We start from the raw sequence: 12,771 nt of genomic DNA, 5'->3' as shown, positions 1-12,771 counted from the left end.
TCAGAAACTGTCCAAGATAGAAATGTTCCATACAATGCTCAAAAACAGTAAAATGCCTCTTCTGCCAACAATATTCAGATCTGGAGCAACAATTACTTTCAACATAGAAACCTGATGTGGTTATCAGTAGCGGTTAGGGATCACATTTTGCAGTTTTCAATTGAGGAGATACGTATATTCCAACAGATGTTTCTTTTAACAGCAGTTGGGTTGCTAAAAATTATGAGATTTTCAAGGTCATGCTTGAAAAGCTCCAATATCAGTATGGTAGATTTACTAACAGGTACTTGTTTCCGTAGACAAATGAAAGAAAATGAACCACTCGATTTGAAGTTAACACCTCTAAATCTACTGATTTAGGTTTCCTTTCACTAATGATAAAAAAAATTAAAGACTGGAAGTACTCCATCCAGAATCTGCCTACTTTTTCGCATTCTCAGATATTCTCAAATAATAAATACTTGTTCACAGTATTTTCTCATTTACAGTCCTTACCCCATATCCATAGTATGTCTTTATGTATCAGGACAGCTATATTATGAATGCATAATGTAGAATACAAATTTAGCATATGAATGTCATCTGCAGAGTACATGGGCATGCCCAATCTCAATTACAAAATGAGGTGTTTGGCCTGTTTTGATGAAGTTACCCAAAAGAATGCGGATTACATAAAATTTTGAATGGAGATCTTTGATCTGAGTCCTAGTCCACCATCTGAGTTGATGGAGTTCAGGAGCCTGGGAGGACGGAAAAAAGCAAAAACAGGATCATGGCCTTCAGGAGAAGAGTTTGGTTTGTTTAGGAATCTGCTTGGAAGAACTCCATGGGAGACTAACAGCGAAGAGAGGTCCAGGAGTGCTAGTTGGTTTTCAAAGATTGCCTCCTTCAAGCTGGAGATCAGCCCATCCCAAAGAGCAGGAAGTTGAGCAAAGATGACCGGAGGCCTGCATGGTTGAACAAGGAGAAACATAAAAAAGAAGTGCAGAAGAGGTGGAAGCAGAGACAAGTGACCTGGAAGGAATATAAAAACACTGCCTAAGTGTTCAGGATAGGGTTAGGAAAGCCAAAGCCCGCTTGGAGTTGAACTTGGTAAGGGATGTGAAGGGCAACAAGAAAGCTTTCTACAAGAAAACAACAGGAAGATGGGAGAGGAAGTATGGGCCTGCTGCTGAATAGGGCAGGGAACCTGGTCACAGAGGACAAGAAGGAGGCCTGGATAGTGAATACCTTCTTTGCCTCATCCTTTACTGGTCAGACCAGCCTTCAGCAACCCTTCCGAAATATGTGGGAAGGTCCAGGGTGAGACAGACTCCTCCTCAGTGAAGGAGGATCAAGTTAGAGAACATTTACATGAATTGGATAGACACTAGTCCACAGGCCCTCATGGGATGCACTGGCAAGTGCTGAGGGAGCTGCCTGGTGTCATTGCAAGGACAGTACTGACATTTCCAGGCTTTGCTTATCAAACTATAAGTAACACCAAGCTGATGAGGCTAAACATTGAGCCTTTTGAATCAAAACTCTGGACCATTATGCCTCCTGATTATTAAGACGAAGGGTATGTTTTAACAGAAAGCATTCTGTTTTATTATGTTATTCAATTTGCCTGTTTCATAGTTCAGCAACAGGGAGAGATCCATTTCCTTTTATGTGCACAGCTATCATAATAAAGCAGTAATTAGCAGTAAGTAGTCCCTGATCAGCTCAGTGGGGTATGTGAAAAAAGAGATGACTCCAAACAAGTACATAAAAATGTAGCCTGAACAAACAACATTCAAACAGACAGGGTTCCACTTTGGGGCCTTTTTTTTTTTCTTTTTCTTTTTTTTTTTTTTTTATAATAAATCTTGATTCCTACAGGGCACACTGTTTACAACTACATCTATGCCTCTTAAAATTATCCATGATCATACTATCTAAGATAGCTACCCCCACAAAGCTTTCATGGTTTAAAGGTTACCTGCAGCCGAAAATCAAATTGCAATGAGATAAAGTGGGGTGAAAGATCTTTTCAGTCATTTCAGTTTCTGTTTTATTTTTCTGTGTGATGGTACAATCTGTCTTTTTGTGGTTGGTACACAAACGTCTGCATCCAACACTCCTGAGGCCATGATCTCTGCTAGCTAAGGGAAAGGGAAGCATTTCTCTCTGTCACAATATTAATTACAGGTCTGTAGCTATGTAATAAGGTTGGGAGAGTTTTGCTAGACTGTACTTCTGGTCCACAGTAACACAGCAATATCTAGTCTTCCCAAATTCCACCCCTGCTTACAACTACCTGAAAAAATATTATCTCCAGAACAAACTCACTGCATGATTTCCTCCAAATTCACAGTCCTATTGCTAGCTTGCTCTTAGAGGCTGATTCCTTAAATTAATTCATTTTGCATGTAATTTGCAGAAAGTAATGTTGAATTTTATATTCTGCCTTTTATATTCCATGCAATCCAGATTCTCATTTATTGTACTACTACTATTAATTACCACAGGCTAAGAGGTTTGCAGATATTTTTTCCCCACAGCAAATTCCCAAACTCTGTCTTGGTAATATGCTTTCACATTTTCCCTCTGGTAAGAAGCTATTTCACTTGCAGGCTTATTTTACATTAATCTGTTTTGGACTGCATTGTTCCGTACTAGCTCAGCTTCTGAAAGAGTCTTAATCATTCTCTGACTGCATTTTTTCTCATCATTCTCTCTTTCTACCCAGTAAAGACAGCAAATGTAAAAATTATGCTATTTCATATCATCATCCTGACCGTTTATATAAATAATGAGGTTTTAGAGTACTGCTAAGCCTCCTGATAGCCCATTAGCAGTCTCTTTCCAGAATGAATTTTACTTATGATATGGCTGCTTTATATGTCATTTACTTTAAATTCAGCGAGCCAATCTGTCTCTACTTGCATGGGTCAAAGGCTAACATCTGCAAAAATAAAACCTGTTTTTATAAACTATAACACCCTTAGGGATGTTTTGTATCTGTGCCATCAAGGTTTGACTTGGCTAAGACATATACTGGTGCTACAACCAAATTCCTTTACTTTTTCTTTGCAAGAGATAACCAAAACCCCATCAATATATCAGTTTGAAGTCTAATTTCATAACCAAAACCCCCATCAATATATCAGTTTCAAGTCTAATTTCATTTTCTTGCTCTCATTCTTCAGATTTGTTCATTGTGTACACTTTTGTGAGCTTTTTTCTTTCTTCTTCTTTTTTTTTTTTTTCCTAAAAGATTCCTTGTTTTTCCAAATTTGGCCAGCTTTATTTTTCCATTTTGGATGAACAACCGTGGGTTTCAGGAGTCTTTTCCTTTCCGTGTAAGTATTGCTAAACCCATATTTGAATATCTACCTCACTAGTCTTGTATAAAATTTCAAAATAAAAATGGTTATCATCTACTAATTCTATCTCCATGCCACATGGAAGACATATAGTCCATGTATACAAGCCAGGTAAGTGGGCTAATGTGACCTGAATGAGGTTCAACAAGTCCACATGCAAGGTGCTGCACCTGGGTCAGGGCAATCCCAGACACAAGTACAGACTGGAAGAACTCACTGAAAGCAGCCCTGCAGAGAAGGATTGCGGGGTTCTGGTGGACGAAAATCTTGACATGAGCCAGCAGTGTGCGTTTGCCGCCCAGAAGGCCAACTGCATCCTGGGCTGCATCAACAGAGGAGTGGCCAGCAGGTCAAGGGAGGGGATTGTCCCCCTCTGCTCTGCCCTTGTGAGGCTGGATGGGGCTTTGGGCAACCTGGTGTGGTGGGAGGTGTCCCTGCCCATGGCTGGGGGGTTGGAACTGGGTGATCTTCAAGGTCTCTTCCAACCCAAGGCATTCTATGATATGATTCTATGATTCTATACTTCATTGTTATTGTTCCTCATCATCACTAATGAAGTAACACAACATATGGAAATGAATAAAGTTAACAAGAAACTTTTTAACTGGACCAAAGTGCTCACAGTAGAGCCACTGGAGAGCCACCTACAACTGTGCACTTCGTCAAACCTCCAAGTTCCCATTCGTGTTATGTGATCCACTGTCAGAAATCCTGTCACCCCTGTATTATTGTTTCCTGAATGTCATCTGTGTAGAAGAATGTGTGCAAGTCTACAACATTTGCAATGACTTATGATGAAAAATGATGGTGAAAAAGAATTACAAATGAAACAAGTAACGAAGGGGAGCTCAGTCATAAACCTTGTACCATCATGCAGTAAGTCACCAAGTCACAACTGTACAGTCCTAACTTGTTAGCCAACATCCCTCTTTCATAAATGTTTCAGAGTAATTTCTGTGACAAATGCCCATGAAAAATCTATTCTAATTAAGTAAAAATACAGATTGATCAATGGGTTGCTAATATTGAGTAAATTGTAATACAATTGCAAAACTTTCAGTATAACTTCTTTATTTGAGCACTCTTAATCATCACATCCACACGCCTCATACTTTCAGTAGTGCCTTTTTTATTTATTTTCTAAATGATCACTCTATCAGGTTGAGTCACAGTAGGTTCTGCCTTAGTTGTACATATATTTCAACTATTACAGGGACTAACAATCTTAGAAATGAGTTGTTGATAGCTTGGATTCTGCATAATTTAAAAAGTGTCAAAATACCTTTCTTTAGAATCTATATTTTTAGCTACCAAGAAATGAGCTGGCTAAGGAATATCAGTGAGAATTTTTCTGTCTAGCTCAACTAACAAACTCCACTACATAACCCATATTCCGATGACTTTGATATCCTTGTACCATTTTTTCTCCTCCATACACATCAAGACTGGTATAAGCACCGAGTTGATTTCCTCGACCTGTTGGAAACTGAACAAGGAGCTGGAAGACCAAAAGCTTTCATCTTCTTTTTCAAGGACAACTGGCATTACTGCTTTTGTGCATTCACAACTTCTTTTATTCAAAACTAAACCATCAGACTCAGATACCAGACAAGTCTAAATTAAATTGTAATGGTACATTAAAATAAAAGCAGAGGACACAATTAAACTCATGCTTTAGATGAGATGTTGGCAATCTAGAGCTTAATTATAGTGGGCATACAATGGGTACTCTGTAAGGCTTTTTGCCAGCCAAAATGGGAGAAAACCCCACCAACCTACACTGATACTCAGGGTATCTTTTGCCTGAAAGGGATTTTGAGATCACACCATCATCAGAACTCCTGCCAATATCAAAAGCAGAATACTGCGGATTAGCAGCACTCTCTGATTATGAGAGGCAGTACCTCCCACTCCAGTGTCTAACACAGACTACCAGTGCATGCTGAGCAGTGCTGCAGGCAGAATGCCAAAAAAAGAGCACTACCTGCCTCACTACAGCAGCTGATAGTTTAGGAGATGAGATATAAGAGCCTACCAAATGCATGAACGTCCACTTTCTCTTTTCACTACATAAAACTAATATCCATATGCACAGCCAGATGGTACTCCATCTTGACTGCTGAAAAGAACATCATAGGAAATGAATTTAGATAAACAAAAGGAGGAAAATGAAGTAAAGAAAATCCACATTTGAAATTTCATATCTGCATTTAATTTTATAAGCAAGTCAGAGTTCAAAAGAAGTTAATCATTTGGCCCAAAAAATGACAGAGACAAGAGATACAGTAGTCATAAATGCATCATGTCATTGAAATTTGTCATCACCTTGACCCTCTTCTCACAAAATAGTGCTATTCAGATTAGTTGCTACAAGTCTCCCCTTCTAGTGATGAATAAAAACTTCTTTACCACATATAGAATAGTTCTTGTATTTATTTTTATTAAAATGAGTAAAAGAAATTCCATCTTCCTAAAAAAATTACTGATGTAAGTGTTGGGGTGAGTAAAGTTCTTACGTATCAAGTCTCCAAGCTGAGAAAAGATTACCGAATACACCAAGGATGGCAGTACAGAAAATGACTGAGTGCCATTTTTCATAACATGCACAGCGCAAGTTAAACACTTGCAAAGCACAAAGTTGCATTGGTACCACCAAAGCCAAATGAATTTGTGAGTGCAATACGCCGCTTTGCAGTTTTCCACTCCTGAGCTGTTAATGGAACATAATTGAGATCAAATCCCGGCTCTGTTTGTTTTAAGTTTAAAGTAGGTGGCAAAATTCCATGGTAACAGGACAGTGCAGTAAAAGCTGCTTCAATAGCTCCTGCAGCCCCCAAAAGATGTCCTGTTGCTCCCTTTGTTGAAGAAACTGCAATGTTACGTGAGTGATCTTTAAAAAGTCTCTTGATCGCTTGATTCTCAGCAGCATCTCCCAGAGGTGTAGAAGTTGCATGTGCATTGACGTACGTTACATCTTCAGGCTTGATTCCAGAATCTTTTATTGCTGCAGACATACACCTAAGGAAAAAAAGAAAAGACAGAATGCTGCATTTCCCATTATATTTTTGTCACGTGTACAAACCAAAAGCAAAACTACAGTGTTTGAAAACGTTTACCAAATGCAAAAATCTGCACAACATACTTTACTAGAAATGTAAACGTCAAGAGATGGGTTCATTTACCTAAACTAACATCCACATTTAGCCACCCTAGAAATACAGCAGTGGTAAGGTCCACTACAAAATCAGGCTTGCTGCTATAAATTTGCTGATTAAATTCCACCGTTGAGAAAAACACAAGTTGCAACTAAAAAGATATAACAAGCTATCTCTACGGATGATATTCATATATGAAAGACTCTTTTAAATGCAAAATTTGAAAACATTTGAGAGAGAAATAAGTACCTGAAATGATTACAATAAACCTAAGTTCGCTTCAGTGAAGTTTCTCTAGTGTAGCTGACATCAATGTAACATTCAGTACAATGCTGCAGGAAATCCCCTTGGCATTGTAAGGGAAAGGAAGATTCCCTAGTCTTTACATTTTATTTACCTTTATATTTACAGTATTACAAAATAAGAAAAATTGCTCTATCCAAATAAAATATTTGGAGATGAAGGAAAAATTCTGAAGTTGTTGTGAGTTTCTTTTGCATGTTTTTAGAGGTTGGGAGATATCTTCTTCCCTTCCCTTGAGCAGCAAGGAGATAGCCAAATTCCTGCGCATTAAAATATTTACTGAAAGTCACGCTGTTCCACTCTGACACCATATCTCTCATTCTGACTTCTAATGACCCGTGGCCTATGACTGCCTCTATAAATAATGTTTTGAAAACCACAGAGAGATACAGCTCCATATACACTCCACACTGTGTTTCTTCTCAGCTTTCCCACAGAAAGGAGATGAGTCACATGCCCTTCCTTGCACACACATTTTAAATAAGCATCTCTGGACAAAAGACCACTGTCTCTTTTGAAATTTATGAAAACTAAGTTAAAAAAAAATGAAGCTCAAGAAAAGAGGATAGCACAGGCTGCTGGACAAATTGAAATGTCTCCATTAGAGCCTTCTATTCTCAGAAGCACCCAGCTTAGCTTAGGCTGTAGTCCAGTGATTCTCACCGTCAATACAGAGTAAGCCAACATTGACACAAAAAAGATTATTGATAAACAGTGAGGGAAGCAGATACATTAATTTAGTTTAATACATCAGCTGCGAGGAACATAATTACTTAAGGAGTTAACGGATTATTGTGTAGAACACACTTTATATGCACACTTCTGAGTCTCCTTTCCTGCAGGTTCATTCCAACATGTGTGTTAGTCTGTAACTGAAGTAGTTCTTAGAAGATGACAGAAAAATACATCTCCCTGAAATTTTTTGATGTGGCAAATAAAAATCCTACAGAAAAGTAAGAGAAGCATATACATTTCATATTTAATTCACACGCCACTACAGTAACCAAATATTGGTATGAAAATTGCATTAAAATGTATTATCTCTTCCCAAGTGTGGAAAGGCTCTACATTCTGGAGATAGCAAGATTAACTTTCAGCTACTTCCCATTGTGAATTCAATTTATATGCTATTGCAATCATAAAATATACAAAAAGTCTGTTACAAGATATTGCTGTATCATCTCAAGGGTAAACGAAAGTCTGAAAATCTCAGTAAGACACTCCTGAATACTCCCACCTAAGTCTGTAGACCAATCAACTATGAATCAAATAGCTCTGAGGGAGATTTGGTATATTACACTTCTTGAAAAATCTATTAATTCAATACAGATGGAAACATACCTTTAGGGGAACATGTAGAAATTTGAACCATTTGCACAGTGATATATTGAATTTTGTTATTAAATATTCACATACATTCATGGTAATGCAAACTAGTAGAGATTCCTGTATCTGCAATAGCATTTGGCCCATACAAAGCTCACAAACAGTACATACACATCTAACTTAACTGGTAATTAGTTCAGGGATAAAGATTAGATGAATACCATCTACTTGTGAACTTCTTTAATGAGATTAACAACGATGAAGCTTTACCACCTTACCAAAGTGTACTAAAGTGTATTTCTGCTATACTCGTCCACCAACAGATAGCTGCATCACGGCGAAGTATTTAAATGTGATTGCAGCAGAGACGTATGGTCTAAACACATTCTTTACAAAACGCCAAAATCTTTTCTGAACGACAATAGTCACAATTAATGCTCATGACATTTACGGTAATTATTTTAATAACCTAGATTCTCCAAGTGCACTTATCACTTGGCGTTTCTTGAGGAATGCCATTCCCCTTCCGTAATACAACAAATGACAGGACCTGCTTTTGCAGTGGGGTCTCTCTGTGACAAAGGGTGAGGGAGTACCTCAAAAGGTTGTCATACCACAACAACCTTAAACAAGACTCATTTCTATGAACAGCTATGGGCACCAAACATAAAATATTTTCACATAGAGGAGGTTTTCATAACTCTATCCAAAAAGGCTGATTCTAGCAAAAACTGCCCTTCAGACCATTACTAAAAGCAAAGGAAAACTGGGGCAAGACCTTACCAGGAGCTCTTTTGTTTTTCAGATTAGTTTCAGATTAGTTTCTTGGTTTTTGGAATACTAATTCAAGACTGAATAGCATTTCTCCAGGAAAAGTATAAAGTAACAGAAACATAGGTGCCCATTATAATTAACATAAAAAGTAGCCACAGTAATCAACATATAGTTCTTACCTGAACGCACCATCTCCCTCTGGATTAGGTGCTGTTATGTGGCAAGCATCGCCCGACAGTCCATAACCCAGAACTTCTGCATAGATCCTAGCACCTCTTTGCACAGCGTGTTCATACTCTTCCAAGACCAGCACAGCAGCACCCTCTCCCATTACAAACCCTTCTCTCTGTGAATCAAATGGCCGACATGCCATTTTAGGGCTTGAGTTAAAACTAGTGCTGAGGGCCCGAGCTCTTGCAAATCCAGCCAAGGACAAAGGACTAATGCAAGCCTCAGTCCCTCCAGCCAACATGACATCAGCATCACCAGAGGCAATAAATCGAGAGGAGTCTCCAACAGCATGCGCACCAGTGGTACAAGCAGTTGACACAGCGTGATTCGGCCCTTTCAGCTGGTATTTAATGCTGATCTGACCTGCTGCCATATTGACTAAAATCTTTGGGACAAAGAACGGGCTGACCTTGTTATAACCCTTTGTTTTAAATAAAGAAGCTGTATCAGAAATCTCCTCCAGTGGAACCATTCCCATTCCAATTGCCACACCAGCTGTTAAGCGGTCCTGTTCAGACTGCGGAGACCAGCCAGCGTCCTTTATTGCTAGCTCTGCTGCACCAATGGCCATGACAGTAGCAGAACTCATGGATTTGACCTCTGACTTCGATACAAAGCTCTCTTCTTTGAACTGACCCTCCTCGTCTCCCCGTGGCACACAGGCAGCCACTCTACACGGAATGCCTGCATATTCTTCCCCATCTAGTGATGTGATCCCACTGTCTCCTTGGAGAAGGCGCTTCCACACAAGCTGAGTCCCCACACCGAGAGGAGACACTAAGCCGATACCTGTAACAACTACTTTCCTTCGACAAGCAGGCAGTGACTTGCTGAAAGCTCTCCTGTGGTTTCTTAAATGCAGATTAAAATTCAGACCGCGGAGATGAAGATTTGCAATCTTTAAGAGATCCTGGGAACACTGCGAGAACATGGTGGAAATCAATCAATTCATGCACATTCCTGTAACTGGGGGGGCAAAAAGACACAAAAACAACAATAAAGCAGCCAATGTGAAAAACATTCCAAGTTTGCCAAGTTAGCAACCTGCTTTTTACATGAAATACTATTTTCAGCACTGCAGAAAGGGATGCTGTTTCTGTGTCTGTCATCAGGAATAGTATGTGTTACCACTGGGGGATGTAAAGCAGTCACTATTAACTCCCCCTAGGACTTTAACTCCCAGCTGACTGGAGATATCAACAATGAACATAAAGATCTTCATTCTTCTGATGGAGAACTGCAAGTGTATGTCTAGCCCTATCATGTTAAGGATGCCATCATCTTAACCAGGCAGGATGCTCTAGAAAGCTAGGTAACAGGAGTCAAGAGTCCCTTCCTGGTGCTGCCACTAGTGCAGCTAAGTCTCTTGGGGAAGTGTCCTCACCTTCCTATCTCCACCTATGCTTCATCAGCCTTGGGGCATTTAGTCGGTCAATTCTGATGGGTGGGGACAGTACCTCAAGTGTTTGAACAAGATGTATCACAACAGCACCTTGAAAGAGCTGCAAATTGAAAAAAAAGCATTTTGGATTGCAATCTTTTTTCACTTATGCGCAGGCTAACATTTCTATATTGTGATGTTTATGATCAAAGAGAAGAAAAAACAACTATAAAAATAAATGATGTACTAAACACTCTCCTGACAGAACAGTTTTTCCAATAACATGTCTAGCACTTACATGTTACTCTGAGATCTGGCTTTGAACTATTTGATTGTTGGCCAGCAGCCATGAAGCATACAGCCTGTAGGTTTCCCAGCTCCCTTGAACATAACACCATGAGACTTCACATATCATGAAATATGTCAAGTGACAGCAGAAGTACTTCAGGCAGGACATCTCTGGCGAGAGGAGCACACCAAGCAGTAAAGCTGTAGTGCTGTGCCACAGCCCCGGTCTCTCGTGCCTTGTCTGGCCCTAGCTAGATCAGGAACTGGTCTGATTACATGCATCTGGCACATGGGAGCAGGAGGGAGGCTACAGTACAGCTCTGTGCACATCTACAATTACAGGCTTCAATAGGTCTGAATTTGCTGCTGATGTGAATTTTAAATCGGTAGGCATTTGTCAGCCCATCTTGATGAGGGAGAAATTAACTTTTATTTTTCTTACAGTCTTCTGCAGCTGGGAGAGTCACTATGCTTAAAAAAGCAAGAAGTTAAACACACACACAGGAGGGTAAGTTTCCCTGTTTCCCTGTTTCAGAGCTCTTCTCATCCCTGCCTCCACCAGGGGTGACTGGACCCTTGTAAAAATAATTACTAAGGTTTGTCTTCAGCCAAAACACTATTTAAACAGCAACAGGCTCAACAGTCAGAAGTTTTTGACTGTTTTTTTGGCAACAGCCACGTGTTTTTTGCCTCATCAAAGGGGCAACACAGCATCCCCAAATATTTGGTAAAATACAAAGAGCTGGATTGGAAACACGTGCTGTCACAGGACTCGTGCGCTTCTGTTGAGAAGCTAGGATCTGCGTTTCTCTATGGCAGCAAATGTGCATAGCAGCACTATTAGCAAGTAAAAAGCTAAAATTAGCGGTTACAAAAGTACACGGGGTTTTTGAAAGAGCCTGCTTTAAATCATGGTCCAAATCAGTCGGTTTTAATTACATTTAGGCAGTTAGCCTGGATTGTGTAAAAAGAGCGGACAGATAGTTGGAGGAGTCACTAAAGGGGCGCACGTCGCACAGCCGCCTACAGCTGCTAACAGGAGGCAGTCAGACAGTGTAACATATTAAGAACGACTGATTTGACCCCAGCCACGCCAAATCATCTGCGGCCATGCACAAAGCCCGCGGGCTATGGGCAACACTGGGCCCTCCTCGGGCCCCCTCCGACCTCCCCTGGCAGCGCCGCAAGGGGCAGCCTCTCCCGCCCCCGCCTCCCGGCCTGCCGCCCCTACCTCCGCCGGACGCGCTCCGTCCCCCCCCCGCCGCCTCCCCGCAGTGGTTGGTCCCGCCTCGTCCTCCCGCCCCCCAGGCGCCGGGCGGTACCACTCGGGGGAGGGGGGGGGGTGGCGCGGAGGTGGTGGTGGAGGGCCTGAAGCACAAGTCTTGTGAGGAGCGGCTGAGGGAGCTGGGGCCGTTTAGTCTGGAGAAGAGGAGGCTCAGGGGAGGCCTTATTGCTCTCTACAACTCCCTGAAAGGAAGGTGTGGGGAGCTGGGGGTCGGCCTCTTCTCACAGATAACCAGTGATAGGACTAGAGGGAATGGCCTCAAGTTGCACCAGGGGAGGTTCAGGTTGGCAATGAGGAGACATTTCTTCTCAGAAAGAGCAGTCAGGCATTGGGACGGGTTGCCCAGGGAGGTGGTGGAGTCACTGTCCCTGGGGGTGTTTAGGGAAAGGTTGGACGTGGTGCTTAGGGACATGGTTCAGTGGGTGACATTGGTGGTAGGGGGTCGGTTGGACCAAGTGATTTTGGAGGTCTTTTCCAACCTGAATGATTCTGTGATTCTTCCACTCCACCTTGCCTCCACCTTGCCTCCACCTTGGCGCAGGTTTTCAACCCGCACTTTGTTCCCCAGGTCCTCTCTTGAGTCCCCTCCTGCTGCATGCACCTCTCAGATACCTGCCCTTCACAAAGCCCCTCAGCCCCAGCTGGAAAAAAGTTTGTTTCTCCACACAGATGCTAAAA

At 41.2% G+C, this 12,771-nt stretch overlaps 1 protein-coding gene across 1 annotated transcript; it reads right to left on the bottom strand.

Annotated features, from left to right (window-relative positions):
• Positions 1-4,646: 4,646 nt before the first annotated feature.
• OXSM (3-oxoacyl-ACP synthase, mitochondrial) lies at positions 4,647-12,088 on the bottom strand. The gene is made up of 3 exons (XM_035556518.2): positions 12,040-12,088; positions 9,088-10,105; positions 4,647-6,368 (listed from the first exon to the last, which is right to left on the bottom strand). Exons 2-3 carry the CDS (start codon positions 10,068-10,070, stop codon positions 5,966-5,968), a joined length of 1,386 nt encoding a protein of 461 aa, XP_035412411.1. The 5' UTR covers positions 10,071-10,105; positions 12,040-12,088; the 3' UTR covers positions 4,647-5,965.
• Positions 12,089-12,771: the final 683 nt, after the last annotated feature.

Source organism: Cygnus atratus, chromosome 2, assembly GCF_013377495.2.
Source record: "Cygnus atratus isolate AKBS03 ecotype Queensland, Australia chromosome 2, CAtr_DNAZoo_HiC_assembly, whole genome shotgun sequence".
Taxonomy (NCBI): domain Eukaryota; kingdom Metazoa; phylum Chordata; class Aves; order Anseriformes; family Anatidae; genus Cygnus; species Cygnus atratus.
Note: the sequence above shows the minus strand (reverse complement) of the source record. Positions and strands in the feature narration are given on the sequence as shown.

Excerpts from the sequence above, each read along its gene's own strand:
- OXSM (XM_035556518.2), bottom strand. The coding sequence starts at position 10,070 with ATGTTCTCGCAGTGTTCCCAGGATCTCTTAAAGATTGCAAATCTTCAT. Across the intron at positions 6,369-9,087 it reads GAGGGAGATGGTGCGTTCAG|GTGTATGTCTGCAGCAATAA; the intron begins GTAAGAACTATA and ends TTTTTTCCTTAG.